Raw genomic sequence first — 22105 nt, forward strand, 5'->3', positions numbered from 1 at the left:
AGCTGCTGCTGTCCCCCTGAGATGAGCCCCTGTGCCAGGAATCCTAGGATCACACAGTATGCAAATGAACAGAGAAGGCTCACCTGATATTCATATTTTATGAACCAAGGTGACATTTTAATGCTTTATATAAAAAAAGTGAAGTTACACATCAAATACAAAATCAACAGGTTTAAAAATTAAATCACATACATATATACTTGAGAAGTCACATTAACTAAAAAAGACACAATTGTCCCTGAAATGGAGACTGGCCTGAGATTCTGGGTTGCTTCAGTCACTGTGACCCTCAATCTTCAGAGCATTTTCACCAAACACTTGTATCCTCATACAGGCCCAACCATGTCAGGCAACTGCCAGCTTGAACCTCTAAGTTCAGGAATAGCCACACCTGCAGAATATTCACAGTTTATTAAGAAGCCAAAGTTCATTGAAGTCCAGTGGAATGAGTTCTCAGCCGAGCCAAGTCTCCTTTTATGATGTGGAAACCGGGCGTAATATGGTCCAAAGTTACACAGAAAGTTAGAACACGATTGCAATGAAAACTCATGCTCAGTCTGGAGTTTCTTACTCTAGAAACACTGGCCTATATGCAGGTTTTCCTTCTAGTGGGATGGGACCCAACTTGCACCCTAAGGAATGTATGGTATAGAGGAAGAACATAATGAAAACAAAGGGCATTTCAGAGGGAAAGGAGAGAATGAACTGTGATAAAATAGCCAAAAGCATTCATTCAACATTCAGTAATCTATAAGCCTGATTCTGGCAGAGGGGACTTTTGAGGGGAGGGCAAATCATCTGGTGTGGTCAAGACCCAGGACAAGTGGGTAGTATACTAGTAGTATAGGTTGGGACACCTGGGTGGCTCAGCGGCTGAGCATCTCCTTTCAGCTCAGGTTGTGATCCAGAGGTCCTGGGATTGAGTCTCACATTGGGCTCCCCACCGGGAGCCTGCTTCTCCCTCTGCCTATGTCTCTGCCTCTCTCTCTCTCTCTGTCTCTCATGAATAAGTGAATAAAATCTTTAAAACAACAACAAAAATAAACCCCCAAAACAAGTAGTATAGTTTAAGGCCCGACAGAGAAGGACTTGGAATATTCTCTTAGGGGAACTGGCATATATTCTGCAGGCAGTGGAGAGTCAAAGATTATCAATAATGGGATGAGTTTTATGGAGAGATTTAAGGGTAACAGGTTGATTTCCAACTTGTTCAGTTAAAGTGGCCACAGGATATCCAACCTGGTGGGGATGACTAGAAGGTGGCTAGATGCACAGAGGTAATGAGGCAAGGTCTGAGGAATGAACAAAATAATGGAAAGACAGAGACAAATTATTCAATAAACATGCATCACAGTGCTTCTCTATGTCTTAAGGCATGGGCGGGGGTAGCTGAGACACAACAATGAATGAGACGAGTGGCCCCTGCCTCTTGGAGCTTGACTGAACCGGAGAAAGAGATCAACAGCCAATACTTGGTCATTTAATAAGTTCAGTGGTGCTAACTGCTAAGTCATGGGGTCTGTGGGCATGTAGAAAGGGCTGACCTAGCATGAGGGGTTACAAAAGCTTTCCTGCACAAGGGATGCTTCAGCCAAACTCTGCGGGTATCTCTTCAAGGTACTACAATGGCACAGGAGAAGCTGGGGAATGAGGCGAAGGTGAACAATGAGGCATCAAGGGCATAAAGTGCAAACGAAGACATCCAGATAAGACTCAGGAATGGCTTATAGAGTCAAAACAGAGACGAGTTTGGCCACAGACAACAATATGGGGGAAATCAGGTGAAACACAGGTAAGACTACATGAAGACTGAGCCAAGGAAACGAGGACACCAGCACCAAAGTGGAAGATGATGGGGTGTAATCAAGAAGAGAAGCACACGATAAAAATGGTCCACGCATAGAGCTGGACTCCCATGTTTTGATAACAGTTCAGGAAAAATCATTTTCAAAAAACAGTTCTCTTTTCAAAGAAGCCAAATTATTTACAAGTGTCAAATAAGCCCGGCCCAGTCTTGGAGAAATACCGTATGTAGACAAAACAAATTGGAGAAATACAGCCAGTGACAGTAATAACGCAAAATGATAACCATTCGTTCTATGCTACAAATACTCCCCGCTATTTACAAAGTTGGCTACAAAACAGTCCTCAGTTTTTCATCTTCCCGCTGTCAAAAGTACACGGATTTAGTTAAAGTTGATTCCATGACAAGTGATACTTTAATTGGTTCCTCGTGCAGATGAAACTCAGTGTGCACCACTCTGTTATTCACCTGAAAGATTAAAGCACAAACTGTCCAAGAGCCCTGAGCAAAAAGCCTTTTAGTAAACTCCACATAGTGAAATTCTGTGCATTCCCGAAAGTGATGCAGACGGCATTCAGATGAGCACGTCCCACCAAGTGCTTGGAAGGTAGCACTCTGGATGCGAAGAGCACTAGCTTTGGGTCCACAGACCTGGGTTTGGTCTCAACCTGCCCATGGGTAATAGTAGGCAAGGCATTAACCCTTTCTGAGTCTTGGTGACTCACGGTAAAATGAAAGGGTTGGATTACGCTATGTCCAAACCATCCCACAACTCTACAATCCCAGGGTGGGTCGTAAGTACATCTACCATCTGCTACCTAAGCTGTATGTAGCTTCATCATGCACATTTTTGGATTTTTTTTGTTGTTGTTTTGGCCAGTGTCTACTCAGAAAGTGCTTTAAAAATGAATGGCTGGGTGCCTGGGTGGCTCAGTAGGTTAAGTGTATTCTTGGTTTTGGCTCAGGTCATGATCTAAGGGTCCTGGGATCGAGTCTCACCTCAGTGAGGAGTCTAACCTCCCTCTGCCCCTACCCTGCACTATTTATCTTTAAAAAAATAAAAAAAAAAATTGAAAAACAAAAATAAATATGTAAAATACATATATGTAAATAAAAATGAAGGGTGTTGAGTAAAGGCTTAATGAACAGTTTTTTCAGTTAGCATCAGTTAAAATGGATTTCTATTCAGAGCTGGTTAAATCTGTCTTTATTATGACATATTCCTGAGCTGACCAGAAACTATGTTCTTAGAGAAATTGAACAATATAAGATATTTGGGAATATGGTTGAAATAAGCATCAAAACTATCCATGGCCCCTCCCTTTAATATTTCCCCCCAAGCTCCTATGAGGTGAAATGGAGTTTTAAAAGCTATTAAGCATCATATGTAAAGTATTAACAATAAATCTATTCTAAAGAAACAAAAGTAGTTACTATACCTTGGGGAGGTGTGAAGTAATTAATACATAATTTTGATTAGGGCATGAACTCCAGAAGCACTCCGCCCAGGCTGGAATGCCAGCTGAGCCACTGACTAGCCCCCATGTGTCACGGTGGATGCGAATCCCAGTAGCTACTTGAGGGGTGTTGGAAGGCTTTAATGGATTACTCTGTGAAGTGCAGAAAATAGTAATTGCTCTGGAGTGAGCCATGCAATAGACTTTAGTATCACTCTTACTGTACTCTTCTGCAATCTTTTCTTTTTTTTTTTTTTTTAAGATTTTATTTATTTATTCCTGGGAGACACAGAGAATGAAGCAGAAACATAGGCAGAGGGAAAAGCAGGCTCCCTGCAAGGAGCTTGATGCAGGACTCAATCCCAGGATCCCAGGATCACAACCTGAGCCGAAGGCAGACACTCAACCACTGAGCCACCCAGGTACCCCTTCTGCAATTTTTTCTAATTAGCTTTCTTTTGGTATAAAACTCTCATATTGAGAAGAAAATTACCCTTTAATCTTGATATGATAAACTACAATAACCGGGCAATTCTCCAAACTATGGTTCATGTATAAATCTACTGTAACTATGGGCACGCATTCATTCAATGATTGTTTACTATGGGCTACCAACTGGGAAGACAAATGTGAGCTAGAGTCCATCCTTAAAGTCCCAAGGTTCTCCTCTCTCGGGAAGCCAAGTCAGGCAAGAACTTTGATGCTCACCTCCTATCCAACGTACTCAGATTACCAATGACCAGAAAATGTCACGATCAATTTCCCTCATCAGCTGGCTCAACCATGTTATCTGAATGCCACAGTCATCAAAACTTATGATCAGCCCATCATTCCAGGCAACTTTTCAGTATCTCTCATATTTCCATGGCTAAAGTCAACCTTTGCCTGAAAATGCTCTCATCAAGTGCATTACCATCAGCATGAAAGGAGCACCTGTTCCCTTGGAATTTACTTACTCTGGTGAAAAAGTCAGCGATGTGCCACTTATTTCCGTACTGTTTAAAGACTTCGGACATTGCTTCAATCATCACGGAGCCAGTGCGAGGGTGCCGTAGAGCAACGTGATCTACAATACAAACACAAGACGTTTTTTCCATTTTACTCCTCTCTTCACACCAAACATGGTCTTTTACTCACATTTAAGCCTGGAAAATGGCTTTAAGCTGAGAACAAAAAAGCATTCTTGCATTAATAAGAGTGTCTGGGGCCGTAAGAGACATAGACACAAAAAAGAGGAAGTACCTGAGTGTCTCAGGGGACTACTGTGACCAGCAGCATGGTCAAACTAACCCCTCAACAGGGCAATTCTCTTATATGAATTTTCCAAATAAAACTTCAAATATACACAAAAGTAGAAAGCAAAGTTTAACAAACTCCCATATAATCATCCCCCCGATTCAACAGTTATCATCATTTTGCCATATTTACTTCATTTATCCCTTCCCTATTTTTTTTCTTTAATTTCTGGCTTTTGCTATAGGATTTTAAGCTAAATTCCCCCAAAATATACCCATAGAGATTCATTTTAGGGTCCTCAAAAGTTTAATTAGTGAAATTATTTTTATTATCAATTAGATTTTTAAAAAAACGCCAAAAAAAAAAAAAAAACAGAACGCCAAACATGTCTGTTTAGTGTAGAAATTTGATGGGGATATCAAAACTGTACACTTTGATAATAAATCCAGGTTGAAACAGAAAAAACATGGGGATATCTCTCCAACTTCAACATAGGCAGAGGTTTCTTAGAACACAAAGAACATAAACTATAAAAGAAAAAGCTGATAAGTTGGACTTCATCAGAATTTAAAACTTTTTTTTTTAAGATTTTATTTGTTCATTTGAGAGAGAGAGTGAACGAATGAGAGAAAGCACAAACGGGGGGGGGGGGGGTAGACGGAGAGGGAGAAGTAGGCTCCCCACTGAGTCAGAAGCCTGATATGAGACTCAATCCCAGGACCCCAGGATCATGACCTGAGACGAAGGCAGATGCTTAACTGACTGAGCTACCCAGGCACCCAAAAACTTTTATATTTTGAAAATGTTACTAAGAAATTGAAAAACAAGCCACAGATTGGGAGAAAACATCTGTAATACATTCCAAATTACATGTATCCAGAATACATAAATAAATCTTACAAATCAACAAGGAAACAAACAACCCAATAAAAAATTAGGTAAAAGATATGAACAGACATTTAGCAAAAGAAGATATATGAATGGCCAATATGTACAGGAAAAGATAATCATTAATTCTTCAAGAAATGCAAATTAAACCCACATGTCGATACTATTACACACCCCTCAGACTTTCTGAAAGTTTTAAAACAGGTCAAATCAACTGATAACAAAGATGTGGAGCAACTAGAACTCTCATACACTGTTTGCGGGAATGTAAATGATGCAATCATTTTGAAAAAGAATTTTCAATTTGGCAGTTTCTTTAAAAGTCAAACATATACCTACTATATGAATCAAACATTCTGCTTCTTAGTATGTACTCAAGGAAAACAAAAACATATGCCCAAAGACTTACACATGTGTGTTCACAGGAGCTTTGTTGGTAATAACCAAAAACTAGAAACAACTCAAATGTTCAAAAACAAGTGAATGGCTCAACACATTGTGTTCACTTTGTGTTATATTTACACAACTGAATACTCCTCAGAAATAAAAGGAAATGAACTACTGATACACAAAACATGGACGAATCACAAAACTATTATGTTGAGTGGAAAAAGACAGGGAGGCAGGCAAGAAAGTATATATAAGTAATACATACTAAAAAGTATATCAGATATCTGAGGGGATTAACAAAACTAAAAGTATATACATACTATATAATTCTAGTTATAGAGAATCCCAGAAAATGTAATCTAATCTGTGGCAACAGAAAGTGCAACTGTGGTTGCATAGGGATGGGGATGGAGGCAAGGGTAGATCACAACATGGGGAAACTTTTTGGGGTGATAGAAGCATTTGTTTCTATCATGGTGATAGTGTCATGAATGTATACTTACATGTGTTCAAATGGCATACATGGAACATGTACAGCTCATACTTCGGTTTTATCTCTATGAAGTTGTAAACAAATTCACAGAACATATCTGTTCAGTGTGGGAACTATACAGGAATTTCAGTATTGTCCCTCTTAGAGTAAATCACAGTCAGAAACCCCTCTTCACAAAGCTTGGTGAACCATTCTGTCCAGTGTTCTTCAAATTGCAGGTTGTGGCCCAATAATCAGCCAATAAATCAATTTAGTGGATTAAAGCTGCACTATTTTTTTTAAGATTTTATTTATTCATGAGAGACACAGAGAGAAAGGCAGAGACACAGGCAGAGGGAAAAGCAGGCTCCCTGTAGGGAGCCCAATGCGGAACTCGATCCTAGGACCCCAAGATTATGACCTGAGCTGAAGGCAGACGCTCACCTGCTGAGCCCACCCAGGAGTCCCTTAAGCTGCATTTTTTTATAATGGGATAAAGCAGGCTATACCAGAAAATATTAAAGTGGCTCAATGGTAGCAAGGGCAGCTATGATTTATAAAACTAGTGTGTTACACATATATTTATATTTTTACATAAATATATATGACAAACTACAATGAATTATGTATTTTATCAATTCTAAGATCAAAGGTTTTTTTTTTCCACTTTAGCATCTCTGAAATCTGGATGTGCTCTATAATATCTTCTGTGTCATAGATCAACTGGTAGCTTCTTGAGGATACAAAATAATGGTATGTCTTACAATCAAGGCATTAGATTTGATGAAACACAATCTTCTTGTGGGTTATGGCAAATAACACTTGAAAACCTCTAACCTAACATAGTCTCAAGCTCTTTGAAGAATCATGTGCCAGTCAGTAAAACGAAAATCAGAGTAGCTGCCAGGTATCTTATCAAATGAAAGATTATAAAGTTCTCATTGCTTTGAAAATAATCAGCGATCCTAAGTCCACGGCCATGGGTTCAGTCCTCAAGACAGATTCTAGGCCACAAAAAACGGAGTCTGATAAGTGACATTGGAGAACTTTAGACTTTGGCTGAAAGCTAGTCAATTTCCACTGATTTACCAAACAAGGTCAAAGGAAAAATTATTTAGGACCAGGAGGGGCACCTGGGTGGCTCAATTGGTTAAGCATCTGCCTTTGGCTCAGGTCATGATCCCAGGGTCCTGAGATGGAGTCCGGCATCAGGCCTCCTGCTCTGGGTTGTGGGGGAGTCTGCTTCTCCCTCTCCCTTTGCCCCTTCCCCTTGCTTGTGTTCTCTCTCTCAAATAAACACAATCTTTTTTAAAAAATTAAAAAATAGAAATGCTTATATTTTTAAAAAGATAGAAAATTATGAGCCAAGTACCTAAATGAAATAGTTGGGAAAAGAAGAGTAGAATAAATACCACCAAAATGAAGAAAAATGGAAACAAGAGTCAAAATTAATGAAATCAAAAACAGATATCAGAGGAGATTAACAAAACTAAAAATAGGTTCTTGATTAAATAAATACACGACTGGCAAGACTGATAAAAGAGGGAAGCCACAAATATCAGATAAAAGGAGCACTACCATAGATTGGACATTTCATGCAATGAAACCTGGCCAAGAAATCTGAAAATAAATTTTTATTTTTCTCCCATGAAGAAACTGGTTCTCCCAGCACTATTTATTGAACAGCCATTCGTTCCACACTGATTAGCAATGACTGCTTTGCTTTGTCACCTGTCTAGTTTCCCTACATATTTGGTTTTGCCTCTAGGTTCTCTCTTCCAGCCTGTGGCCTATTTGCCCATATACAGAGTTCTTGTTACTGCTATATACTAAGTATTCTTATCTTACAACACAAATTCTCTCAAATATCTGTAGTCACTCTCTCATGTCCCCCAAGTATCTACACAACAATCAGATTTTCAGTGGGGACATCTCTATACATCTCTTTTAAAATTTTTTTAAAGATTTATTCATTTATTTATTCATGAGAGACACACAGAGAGGCAGAAACATAGGAAGATGGAGAAGCAGGCTCCTCACAGGGAGCCCGATGTGTGACTCAATCCCCTGACCTGGGATCATGCCCTGAGCCTATGCTCAACCGCTCAGCCACCCAGGCATCCCATATACATCTCTTTTTTTCATTTTTATTTTTATTTTTTAAAAGATTTTATTTATTCATAGAGACACAGAGAGAGAGAGAGAGAGAGAGAGAGAGAGAGGCAGAGACACAGGCAGAGGGAGAAGCAGGCTTCATGCAGGGAGCCCGACGTGGGACTCGATTCCGGTTCTCCAGGATAACACACCAGGCTGCAGGTGGTGCCAAACCGCTGTGCCACCGGGGCTGCCCCATCTCTTTTTTTTTTTAAACTGCAATCTCTACTCCTGCCCTGGGACACTCCCTGTATCCCTTGTCCCTGCATTATCTTTCTCCATAGCACTGGTCACCATGCAACATATTTTATTTTTAGTAAACATTTCACTGAAAGGTAACCATCACACAGAAAAGTGTGCATGAGGTATATAATAGGTCAATAAATTTTCATAAAATGAACACACCCTTTAACCAGTGCTCTCCTCAAGAAACAAGTTGGTGCCAGCATCTAGAAGTCCTCTTCTTGCACGCGCTGGTCATGACCACCCCAAACACTGCATCCCCGAGGGCAAACAGTATCCTGATTTCCAATACTGCAGATTAGTTTTGCCTATTTTAGAACTTTATATAAATGGGATCATAAAGTAGCACAATATATGGTTTATGTGTTTATTGTCTGTCTCCACTAGCACGTAAATTCCATGTAGGCAGAGATTCTTAGTTCTTCTGTTCAATACTGAATCTCAAAAAAAAAAAAATAATAATAATAATAATACTGAATCTCTAGACCTTAAACATACATAGTCCAGCACACAGTGATAAAATCCATTCATTCAATAAAACTGGAACATTAAGTTCCTCACCTTGACCCTTAAGTGCTCCATAATAATTCTGTGGTTAGCTTATATAAGGAACTCATTTCTTTTTATTGTTGAGTAGTATTCCATGGATGGCACACCACAATTTGTTTATTCATTCACCTGTTGATGGTCATTTGGGTTGTTTCTAGTCTTTGACTACCTCAAATAAAGATGCTAAGAACATCTGTGTGCCAGTCTCTGGGAGAGCGTGTGCTTTCACCACTCTTGGATAAATAACCAAGGAGTGAAATCTTACATCTCACTTGAATTGGGATAGTATTCTTCACATCTTACCACGAAGTATGTTTAATTTTAAGTTGTTGCCCTATTCTCCTTTGCTTACATTTTTTCACTAACATTTTATCTTGAATTCCATATGTATTTTTGCAAACTGCCTTTATCCTCTTTGAAAGAGGTCAGGATAAAAACAGCTAAAGGGGAGCACCTGGCTGGCTGGCTTAGTTGGTGGAGCGTGCAACTCCTGATGCCTGGTTTGTGAGTTCAAGCCCCATGTTGGGTGAAGAGATTACTTAAAAAAAAAAAAAAAAAAAAAGGGATCCCTGGGTGGTGCAGTGGTTTGGTGCCTGCCTTTGGCCCAGGGCGCGATCCTGGAGACCCGGGATCGAATCCCACGTCGGGCTCCCGGTGCATGGAGCCTGCTTCTCCCTCTGCCTGTGTCTCTGCCTCATTCTCTCTCTTTCTCTGTGACTATCACAAATAAATAAATAAAAAAAAAAAAAAAAAAAGGCTAAAGAAATGTCTTTGACCTCTCAATTCTACCTCTCCTACAAATGAATCAAGTCTACCACAAGATTCTTTTGGGCTTTTACTATTAATAACACTATTAGTAATGATGATAATAATCTTATTAGCATAATGTATTAGTAATAATAGAACCTAATTACTTTTTTTTATTATGCCAGTTATTATGATAAGCACATCTGTGGTTATATAATTCAATTTATAGAACATCCCGATATAAGTAAATTCCATCATTCCTGTTTTACATGAAGAAATGGACATATCTAGAAATTTAAAAATGCTGAAGGTCTCAAATACAGCAAGTGGCAGAACTAGCTTTTGGGACAAGATCTTTTTCATATGAAAGCCAATGATCTTATTTACCACGTGATACTTTGCTCAGAGGTTTGTGTCTTCCTGTAAGAAACAAACAATAAGATGTCAACCTGCCCTCTCTAAAAGTGAGAACATCTGTAAAGAGAGATGGTGAGTTAATAAAAAATCTCCTTATATATGTCAATTTCTAAAGCACTGATAATCTAAAAAACAAAAACAAAAACAAAAACAAAACAACACGAAAGTTACGAATGACCCAAAACTTCTGGAAGGTGTGTGTCACTGTCATATACCCTCACACCTCACAACTCACCTGCCTGGGTGGGATAGATGATGAAATAATCACTGAATGTGGGCAGCCTCCTCTTCTCAGATACATCATCAGACTCCATGGGTTCATCATCAGTCTCAACACCGCTGTCTCTTCTCTCTGTGTTTTGAAGAACAAAAATACATACTACAGGAATATACCACAGACACTAAGAACCCTTACTCAAAGTTCCAACAAAACTTGTATCTCCACAAGAGAGAAATATCTGAAGAAGCTACAAAAGTTGGATGTCGGCCCCACAGGCCACCTGCCATCCCACGGACATTGAGAATTGCACACATCTTTCTCAGTTGTGAGCCTCCCTGGCCTACCTCATGACACAAGGCCCACCTCAGCCTTAGCTAACCATTCTATCCCAGCTCAATTCCTCTTCTAGCCCTTCTCCCAGTCCAAAATCTCCAAGATACCATGCAACTAAAGCCACATCAGCTGAGGGGCCTCTGATTTTAAAAAACAAACAAGTAAATATTTTTAACTTCTTTTCTCAATCATCCATATGAAAATTTCCTAGAAACATGACTATTATTTTTTTAAGATTTTTATTTATTTATTTATTATTTATTTATTCATGAGAAACACAGAGAGATGCAGAGACCTAGGCAGAGGGAGAAGCAGGCTCCTCTCAGGGAGCCCGATGGGGAACTCAATCCCAGGACCCCCGGATCACACCCTGAGCCAAAGGCAGACGCTCAACCTCCTGAGCCACTCAGGCATCCCCGAAACATGGCTATTAGAAAGAAGTCTCCACTTACCTCCTCTACAGGCCTGGATGATAAAGATCTTCGGTTTCTCCTGAAGTGCTGGACAATTTTTATTATTAAACATTTCAAAAATGTCCTGCAGGTTGACTTTTTCACCATCTTCCATTTTAATAAAGCCATTCTCCCCATGGGACATAAGGGTAATGAGGCAACAGCCAACATCACCTTTAATTTCATTGAGTCCATCACGAAATAATGTTATTTTCCTGAGTAACTCCTGAAAATAGGATAACATATTCAAAAGAACTGAAGGTAAAAAAAAAAAAAAAAAAAATGCTAGAGACGGCCCCTTTCCTAGGCAGTCCGAGGACATGACAAATATGAAAAGAATGTCTCGAACAGGGTTAGTATGAGGTAAATATCAGTTCTTTAACCTGTCACTTCCCTGTTGGTTGCTCTCAGAATTCTTCCTGTGCCACTGGTTCTTCTTTGACAGAATTAGGTCATTTTTGATTCTCTACCACAAAATACAATAGAATGGTAATCCCCCAAAGGGCTAATGTATATAAATTTTATATCGTTAACTTATTTTAACATATAGAAATTATTATTCTCTACAACTAATTCCATCAATAAGCTAGAAATGGAAGAGAATGGAAGTGTCTACCAATAATATTTCCATGCCAGCATCTATGAGATGTCACCAGGATCAAGCCCCCTAGAGAAGCAAGGCAGGAATGCCTACTATTGCTGCTCCCATGCCCCTCAGTCAAGATCCTAGTCACTTCAATAAAATTAAAAGTTAAATAAAGTCTACCTCACGCTAGTCAGAATGGCTAAAATGAACAACTTAGGAAACAGATGTTGGCAAGGATGTGAAGAAAGAGGAACCCTGTTATGCTGTTGGTGGGAATGCAAACTAGTGCAGCCACTGTGGCAAACAGTAGAGAGGTTCCTCAAAAAGTTAAAAATAGAACTACACTATGACCCAGCAATTGCACTACTTGGTATTTATCCAAAGGATACAAAATAGTGATTCAAAGGGGCACATGCACCCCAATGTTTTTAACAGCAATGTCCACAATAGCCAAACTATGGAAAGAGCCTAGATGTCTATCAACAGATGAATAAAGAAGATGTGGTGTGTACACACACACACACACACACACACAGGAACATTACTCAGTCATCAAAAAGAATGAATGGAATCTTGCCATTTGCAACCAAGTAAATGGAGCTAGAGAGTATAATGCTAAGTGAAATAAGTCAGTCAGAGAAAGACAAATACCATATGATTTCACTCCTACGTGGAATTTAAGAAACAAAAGAGGGAAGCCCAGGTGGCTCAGTGGCTTAGTGCCATCTTCCGCCCAGGGTGTGATCCTGGAGACTTGGGATCGAGTCCCGCGTGGGGCTCCCTGCATGGAGCCTGCTTCTCCTCCTGCCTATGTCTCTGCCTCTCTCTCTGTCTCTCATGAATAAATAAATAAAATCTTTACAAAAAAATAGGAAACAGAACAGATAAGCATAGGGGAAGGGAAGGAAAAATAAGATAGGGGCACCTCGGTGGCTCAGTAGTTGAGCATCTGCCTTCGGCTCACGGGACTCTGGGATTGAGTTCCGCATCCGGCTCCTCGCAGGGAGCTTGGTTCTCCCTCTGCCTCTCTCTCTCTCTCTCATGAATAAATAAATAAAATCTTTAAAAAATGAGATAAAATAAGATAAAAATAGAGAAGGAAGCAAACTAAGACATTCAACTGTAGGAAACCAACAGGATTGCTGGAGGGGAGATGGTGGGGGGATGGGATAACTGGATGATGGGCATGTGATATATATAATGAGCAGTGGGTGTTATATGCAACTGATGAATCACTAAATTGTGCCTCTTAAACTAATAACACAGTATATGTTAATTAAATTGAATTTAGATAAACATTTTTTTAAAAATGAAGTCTAAATACAGGAAACAAGGAGCCAAAACTCATTATTTACAGATACCATGATTATCTAGAAATATAAAATAATCAACCAACTAACTATTGGAACTAGCAACCAGTGAGCTGACTGGACACAAGGTTAACTCACAAAGATAAAACACCCCTCCCAGTTACCTGGCAACAATCATTTAAACTACATAATGGAAAAAGAGGGTTCCATTCATGGTCACACCCAAACTAGGACTATACCTAGGAATAAACTGAAGAAATACATACTACCTAAATGAAGAAAAGGATAAAGAAAGCTTCAGGGAAGAGGCAACATACACCATGACATGCCCAATGGTTCTGTTAATACTATTAATTTGCCAATTCATACCAAATGAATCTCAATTCAGTGTCATGGCAATCAAACTCCCAAAGGATTTCGGTGGACCTTAACCAGATTATTCCCAAGCTCACAGAGAACAGAGGACATTGAAGAAGAATCAAGAACATTCAGAAGTAAAAAAAATGGAGAGGAATAGGTTCTATCAGACATCAAAATATCCTAGAAAAATCATGGTGAATGAAAACAGTGACATACTGGCAGAAATATAAACAAATATAGGAACAAAATATTTTAGATTCCTGAAACCAATCAGATTACATATAGGAATTTGTTTCATGATAAAGGTGGAGATTCAAATATGTGGGGGAAAGATAAATATGTCTTCAACATTCAATAAATGTTGAGACAACTGACTATCCATCTGGACATAAGATGGGACCTCCTATCTCACACTGTTCCAAAAACAAGATTCCAGAGAATAGAAAAGAAGCCTTAAACTTTTTTTTTTGTTTTAGGATTTTATTTATTTATTCCTGAGAGACACAGAGAGAGAAGCAGAGACATAGGCAGAGGGAGAAGCAGACTCGCTACTGAGCAGGGAGCCTGATGCAGGATTTGATCTCAGGACCCTGGCATCACGCCCTGAGCCCAAGGCAGACGCTCAATCACTGAGCCACTCAGGTGTCCCGGAAACCTTAACACTTTTGAATACAAATAATACAGAAAAATTAAATTTTTTAAGTTGGGAAGGCATGGGATTTAATCAAGACACAAAAGTGAAGAACCTGCCAAGAGAGATTAACAAGTTTACTCAAAAAAAATTTTTAAAGACTTCCATACAACTTAAGAGAACAAAAAGAATCAAAAGACAAGTAATAGAGTAAGAGAAAAGTATTTGCACTACATTTTGTAAATGAATAATGTCCAGGAAATAACTGTAAGAATAGGAAAAAGACCACCCAGTACAAAAAAGGCAAAGGAGACAGGACAGATAATTTGCAGAAGGAAAAAAATGGCCAAAGGATGTTTAACTAAACTAATAATCTAGAAAATGAAACCCAAAACAATGAAATACTTTTGCCAGTAACAGTGCTAAACATTTATAAATAAACATTGCTGGGATGCAAGAAAAGCACTACTGAAGATCCTTAAAAGAATAAATAAAAGTAACTTGGGCAGTATCTACCATTCAAATGGAAGGCACCAGATAAAAAGCCAGACAATACGTAAGTGATTCTAGTACAATCCTTGGGGAAAGTGAGAGTGTTTTTACCTTTGAAACAAAAATAAAATCTAAGCTTACTGGGCTTTTGCTATAAGCCAGCTCGTATTCTGGGAATTTTGACACACAGAAGCTCATTCATTATCACCACAGCCCCCCAAGATAAGTCACTCACATCAACCCCATTTCAGGAAGAGGAAGGAAAGTAGTCAATCCTTTTTAGGCAGGGTTGCTAAAACTATTGCACTATGGACACTTGGGGCCAGAAAATCCTTTGCTGTAGGGGCTGTTCTGGGCATTGCAAACACCCACTAGATGCCAGTAGTACACTCCAGTTGTGACAACCAGAAGTGTCTCCACACATGGCCAAATGAGGAGGGAAAATTCACCAGTTTCAGTATCAGATTTAAGGTAACAACTCAGAAGAGACAGAATTCCAGCTCAGACGGTCTATGTGGCACACACAGCCCCTACTGCACTCTTCCTTGACATTTATTTATATCCAGGAAGGGTCTTCTTATGTTATAATCCTTAAATTAAGGCAGGTGTAGGTCCTGACTCAGCTAGAGTCAGAGAGGTCAAATAGAGTTCCCACCACCACTCTTCCATCTTATTTTTTCAGCATCATCTAGTTAATCCAAAATGCAATTCTGCTCATGACTTTTAGCTCCCTCTTTACACCTCTTTCAGGTTTTAAATGAATCCCACAAGAACTGGAATCCCTCTGGCCTGCCTCCTGGTGATCTCTCAAAGGGGTTTCTTTGGTCTTTCCTGCTCCCAAATGCTCTGGAGCTTGCCTACTCCACATTCACACCTTGTCCTTGGGCCTCCTTGCTCATCTTGCTTAGGACACCTTCTTGGGTCCCCTTCCCTCTTCAACTGCAGAGCCTTAGCCAAGACTGGAGCCAAGAGGCCCCTGCTTGACTAGAAGGGGAAGTAAGGTATCACACACTTAAGATTACAAAAGCATCAAAAATTTTATCAGGACACGCATGGGATTGCTCAGTAGTCCCGGTTCTTACCAGGTATTAAAATCTAATTTTTATTTTATTTTTTTAAAGATTTCTTTATTTACTTTTGAGAGAGTGAGCAAGCACCAGCAGGGGTGGGGACAGAGAAAGAGGGGGAAAAAATCCTAAAGCAGACTCCCAACTGAGTGCAGACCCGGGGCTGGATCCCAGGATCCTGAGATCATGACCTGAGCTGAACTCAAGAGCCAGATACTCAACTTACTGAGCCACCCAGGTGCCCCAAAACCCAATCTTTTTTTTTAAAGGTATTTATTTATTTTTATTTTTTATTTTTTAAGACTTTATTTATTTACTCCTGAGACAGGGAGAGAGAGAGAGGGGGGGGGGGGCACAGAACATAGGCAGAGGGAGAAGCAGGCTCCATGCAGGGAGCCCGACCTGGGACTCGATCCCCCGTCTTCAGGATCACACCCTGGGCTGAAGGTGGCGCTAAATCGCTGAGCCACCAGGGCTGTCCTTTAAAAGGTTTTTAAAAATTTTTTCTTTATGAATGGATAAAGAAGATGTGGTCTATGTATACAATGGAATATTCCTCAGCCATTAGAAACGACAAATACCCACCATTTGCTTCAACGTGGATGGAACTGGAGGGTATTATGCTGAGTGAAGTGAGTCAATCGGAGGACAAACAGTGTATGTTCTCATTCATTTGGGGAATATAAATAATAGTGAAAGGGAATATAAGGGAAGGGAGAAGAAATGTGTGGGAAATATCAGAAAGGGAGACAGAACATAAAGACTCCTAACTCTGGGAAACGATCTAGGGGTGGTGGAAGGGGAGGAGGGCAGGGGGTGGGGGGTGAATGGGTGACGGGCACTGAAGGGGGCACTTGACGGGATGAGCACTGGGTGTTATTCTGTATGTTGGTAAATTGAACACCAATAAAAAATTAATTTATTAAAAAAAAAATTTCTTTACAGAGGCCAACTCCCCACTGAGCTCAGAGCCAGACATGGGGCTTGATCCTGAGATCATGACCTGAGCTGAAACCAAGAGTCAGACACTCAATTGACTAAGCCAACCAGGTGCCCCCCTCAAAATCCAATTTTTATTTTTATTTTTATTTTTTTTAAGATTTTATTTATTTATTCATGAGAGAGAGAGAGAGAGAGAGAGAGAGAAAGAGGTAGAGACACAGGCAGCGGGAAAAGCAGGCTCCATGCAGGGAGCGCGATGTGGGACTCGATCCCGGGTCTCCAGGATCAGGCCCTGGGCTGAAGGCGGCGCTAAACCACTGAGCCACCCAGGCATCCCAAAATCCAATTTCTAAAAACGAAAGGAAAATTTTAAGATCCAAGTCACAATTTTTCATTTTTGTTTTTAATTTTACCATCTTGTTCGGATCGATGCACGCTGTATGTTCAAACTGGCACTGGCCAAGCCATTCCTTCATTAGCTCGATGTCCCGGTGAGCCCCTGGTCTGCTCTTCTCCACACACATGAGGAAAGCCTTCCGACTGCCACTCAGGTCATAACGGTCCTATTTTTCAGGAAAGCCAACATTTAAACCAAACCAAATTCACAAATCTAAATATGTCACAGATAGGAAATAATGAGTTTCTTCTAGAATCAATGGTGAGGTTTCCCGGTTTGGATCAGGGGTGTAATACTGCCTGACTTTCTTATTAGCTATGGAAGGAGGGTTGGGGGAGGCATGACTGGATTTATACTTCTTTCAAATATCTTCCTTACACTAGGACTAATAGGCCAATCTCAGTTTTAAATTCCTATGTATACATATAACTATCAGTTTAAGGAAACATGGCAGAGAGTGGAATATAGTCAATGACAACATAGGGCTGTAGTCATCAAAATCCAAAATATGGGACATTCTACAGACAACCTAGTTTGTTCAACAAGTAAACAATAAGAAAAAAGTTTAAAGAAGTAGGAAGTAGCCTAAGAGTCTTAAGACACAAAGCAATCAACTGTATTGTATGAATCAGAATCCTGATTTAAACAAATCACCTGCGAAAGGAAAGACAGACCACGTCAAGAAAATCTGAATGTCAACTGCATCTTTGCACACACTACGGAAGTTGTTTTTAGGTAGAATAATGGCATTGTGGTTCTGTTTTGAAAAATCTCTTTGTCATGCTCAAAGACAAAGAGTCATACTCATGCATCTGTAGATAAAAGTGAGAGGGTATCTGAATTTGCTTTAAAATTACTGGAGTGGGGAGCAGACAAAACAGGATTGGCCCTATGTTATTAATTTGCTGAAGCGGGGTCATAAGTAAGTTGGGCTGGAAACCGGCAGGTTTGTTTTCTATTTTTCATTGGTATTTGCTGAAAATTTCCATCATAAAACAAAAAACCAAACTCTGCAACCAGTGATTTACATGGCCATCCAAGGCCATAGAGCCTGTCATGCTAGAACTTCTAGTGCCTCATTTTCTCAATTTACAAAGAGAGATAACGGCAGTGCCTACCTTGTTTGGTTAATGCAGGCACAGTAGTTTTCAATGGCTCATGTTTATCTTTCACCATCATAACAGAAAGCAGTGAGATCTGACTACTTTAGACAACCGTACAATCCCCTTTAGCTAACTAGAGCCGCACAAAAAATGTTCCAATGTCAGCTAGAAAAAGTGGCTAAATACCATCTTTCCTAACCAGTGTGTACTGCTGATATAAGAGCAAAAATATTTACCAGTTCTCCATCCACACAGTCATAGCTTCTCTTTAGAATCTTTCTTGGAATCCCTGAATGCATTTTTGAGAAAAGAGAATAAAACAGAAAAAGTATTATTATTTTTTCTGCCTTAGTTTTCTCCTCTGTAGAGTCAAAGGGGTAGAATCACTATTACAGCTTTTATTTTTTTGTATATTTTTTTTGTTGGAGTTCGATTTGCCAACATATAGTATAACTCCCATTTTCTTCTTTTCAATCAAGATCCACTGTCATTCTTGTTAACAGGAATTCTGTTGCCTTTTATGCTTTCAGGTCCAGCAGGCTTCAATCTCATTTTAGAACAGGTTCCCTGGATTATGAACACACTCTCCTCAAACTCATGAGGCTAGAAACTTAAAACAGATCTCCCTTGGACCCCAGTTAGGTACAAGGGCAGAAAGAGCCAAGGCAGAGATGAAAAGGACAAGGTCTAATTGATTGACATTGCTGCACATGTCCTTCCTGAAAAGGAGATCAAGGTTTCCATCAAGGGACAGATAAAAAGACTAGGTGTTTTTTAAAAATGTAACGTCATCACTTAGTATTTAATTCAAATATTTAGTGGGTGCCTAAAGTGTACAGCCACAATATTGTGTAGTCTGGATGATTCTGGGGGAAAAAAAAAAAAAACCACAAACACTTTGCCAAGAGTAAGAGACTCACAGTCTAAAGAGGTAGTAACAAAAGTGTAATACATGAATAACTACGCTGGAGGGCCAGCACACACGCTGTACAGGTGCAGAAAAACAGGAGAGTCAAAGCTCCGCAGGCCGGCCGGTGTTCTGCCTACAGGCCGTGTCCGGTGGGCCAGACAGCTGGGATCCATTACCAGTCTAAACAAAGTCAGGAACAGTACCACACCTCAAAGCTCCATCAGATCCTAAGCATGCTGATAGGAGAGGTCACCGACAGTTTATTTTAGCGTCTCTCTGAGGGCTCTCCCATATCTGCTGCTTCCTCTCTGTACTCTCCCACACGCGCATATTATGTGCACGGACGTTTATTAAATCTGGAGGAGGGACGCCCCAGCCTCCCTCAACCTGTTACATACTGCGTGTCTCGATCATAAGCCACATCTTAGATTTATGGCAAATGGTCTCATGGTGTGCGGGAGGGAGCTGCCTGCCCCCCATAAATACATGCCCTGGAGACGTGACGGTGACCTCCCACATCATGCTCTCTCGGAGGTGCCTGTTAACAAAGCATCTCGGGCCTACTGAGTCGATCCCATTTCTGGGCCCTCCCCGCCAAATGTGCCGGTGGATCCCGACGGCTGCTCCTGGGCGGCTCACTCGGATTCGGCGCTCGGGAAGGCCACTGCCGGGACCGCTTCCCCCCAGGCTCCCTCCTCCCGCCGCGCGCCCCCGCGAGCCGCGCGGGAAATCCCCGGGAGGGAGGCCGGCGGGCCGCGCCGCGCGCCCCCGCCCCCGGCCCCGGCCCCGGCCCCCGCCCGCCCCCGCCCGGGCTCACCCCCGCGGTCCGCGGCGCCCTGCCAGAGCCTGAGCAGGTCGGCGCGGCGGAGCTGCCGCAGCACCTTGACGAGGACGCGCGACGCGGCGGGCTCGCAGTAGTTCTGGGCCACCAGACGGGCCAGCCCCGCCTTCTTGCGGCCCTCCAGCTCCAGCTTCACGGGGCTCACCCGCGGCTCCTCGTCCACGGTCTTGAGGAGCAGGCGGAAGTTGCGCAGGTCCTGCGGGGACAGCAGCTCCAGGGTCTCCTGCACGCGGCTCTGCAGCTCCGCCACGTCCGGGGTGAGCTCGGGAGGCGCCGGGGGGCCGCTGCACTCCCAGCGCCCGCCGCTCCCCGGGCTCCGCTCCATCGCTACCCAGAGGCGCGGGAGCCCACCCGAGGTCGGCGCCCAGCACCCCGCGCACGCCTCCCGCTTCTTCCCTTTGTTTTGTACAACGGAGGCGTTTCCGCGGGCTTCAGCCGCAGCCGAGCGTGCTGGCCGCGGCGACCCGAGCTCTCCCGCCGGGTTTCTGGCCTGGCCCCGCCCCCGCCCCGCCCCGCCCCGCCCCGCCGCTCCTGCTGAACCCTTGCAGCCGGGTTAGGGACCGCCCGGTGGGACCTCTCGCCCCGCGGGGCTCCTCCGTGTTTCTCTGCCACGGCTGCGCCCTAAGGGTCACTTGGGGAACTTTTATTTTTATTTCTTAAAAGATTTTATTAGTTTGTTCACGAAAGCCACCGAAAGAAAGGCAGAGACGCAGGCAGAGAGAAGCAGGCTCCCTGTGGGGAGCAGGATGCGGGCCTCGGTCCCAAGACCCCGGGAAGGCAGACGCTCACCCACTGAGCCACCCAGGCGGCCCACACCTGGGTCACTTTTTAAACTCCTCCTGCCCAGGCCATAACCCAGGCTGCTTACATTCACATTTCTGGGTGGCAGACCCCAGACATCAGCAGGTTTTAAAACTGTTTGGGTGAGTCCAACATGCAGCCTCTTCGAGAACCACTGACCTTAGACCTGTGTTTTGTCGGCCACCTAACCCAGTGGCTCCCACTTGGAAGAACCACTGGGAAGAACTTGGACGCTGAGATAACACCTAGAGGCTACTATTTTTGGAGACGGAATGGTGAAAAAAATTGAGAATTGAGAATTTGAAGTCAGCAAGAAGTTGGAAAGCAAGCTACTCACCCTGGGGGGCACGGGAGGGACCTTGCCTTGGGGAGCAGATCTAGGTTGGTGATTGTTGTGCCTGCTGTTCCGTTCCCTAACTTGATGAGACCCTCGGGAATTCACTCATTCTAATTATGGTTTCACTCAAATTTACTTACCCCGTGGGAGATCTGGTGAAGGAACCTCAGGACCTTGTTTGCATCCTGATTCTAATAAGCCAACTGTAAAAAACACTAAGATTTTGTTTTTTAAAATTATTTGAGAGAGTGACAGAGTCCACCGACACAAGTGGGGGTGAGGGGCAGAGGGAGAGAATTTTCCAGCAGACTCCTGGCTGAGCACAGAGCCCAGGATGGCCCCATCCCACAGCCCCAAGATCAGGACCTGAGCCCAAACCAAGAGTTGGAGGTTTAACCGAGCCATCCCTAAGATCTTATTTTTAAGTAAGCTTTATGACGTAGTTTTGGAATATTGGTGGGGTCCGAAGCCAAAGGCCAAGAAAGAATTTTTGAGACGTCTTTGGTGTAAAAGGTGACTTTATTAAAACATGGGGACAGGACTCTTGGGCAGAAAGAGCAGCAGTGGCTGCTGCTCTGGGATTGTGAGGAGCTATTGATAAATACTTTGGGGTTAGGGGAAGTATGGATAAGGTGAATTCCAGAAGGATATTCATATGCTAAATATCACTGGAAACTTAATGGCCTTGCTATTGTCAAATTAAGGTTGTTTTTCTCTCTAGCAAGGCATTAACGTGAAGATGGGTGGGAGCTTCCTGGAGTACATTATACTCTGCCTGCCTCAAGCATTTGGCAATGGACTGCAGGTTATAAGGACACTTAATTTTATCTAATTTCCTTCTGCTTTTGTATCCCCCTTCATCTAAACTGAATGTGGGGCTTGAACTAGTGGGTTCACTTGATGGACGGAGCCAGCCAGGCACCCCTAAAAAATCTGTTTTGAGACAACTGGAAATGTGAATATGGG

The 22105-nt window shown here is 42.0% G+C and overlaps 1 protein-coding gene across 2 annotated transcripts; it reads right to left on the reverse strand.

The window, feature by feature from the left end:
* Positions 1-89: 89 nt before the first annotated feature.
* LOC144294110 (caspase-14-like) lies at positions 90-20497 on the reverse strand. 2 transcript variants are annotated; one of them, XM_077865711.1, is made up of 7 exons: positions 19978-20495; positions 18487-18539; positions 17164-17313; positions 11363-11588; positions 10593-10709; positions 4218-4327; positions 90-2272 (listed from the first exon to the last, which is right to left on the reverse strand). In XM_077865711.1, exons 1-7 carry the CDS (start codon positions 20324-20326, stop codon positions 2171-2173), a joined length of 1107 nt encoding a protein of 368 aa, XP_077721837.1. In that variant the 5' UTR covers positions 20327-20495; the 3' UTR covers positions 90-2170. The 2 variants fall into 2 exon arrangements, with proteins under 2 accessions (XP_077721837.1, XP_077721836.1); XM_077865710.1 differs by lacking the exon at positions 90-2272 and adding an exon at positions 2290-3414 and having other exon boundaries at positions 19978-20497.
* Positions 20498-22105: the final 1608 nt, after the last annotated feature.

Source organism: Canis aureus, chromosome 22 (assembly GCF_053574225.1).
Source record: "Canis aureus isolate CA01 chromosome 22, VMU_Caureus_v.1.0, whole genome shotgun sequence".
NCBI lineage: Eukaryota > Metazoa > Chordata > Mammalia > Carnivora > Canidae > Canis > Canis aureus.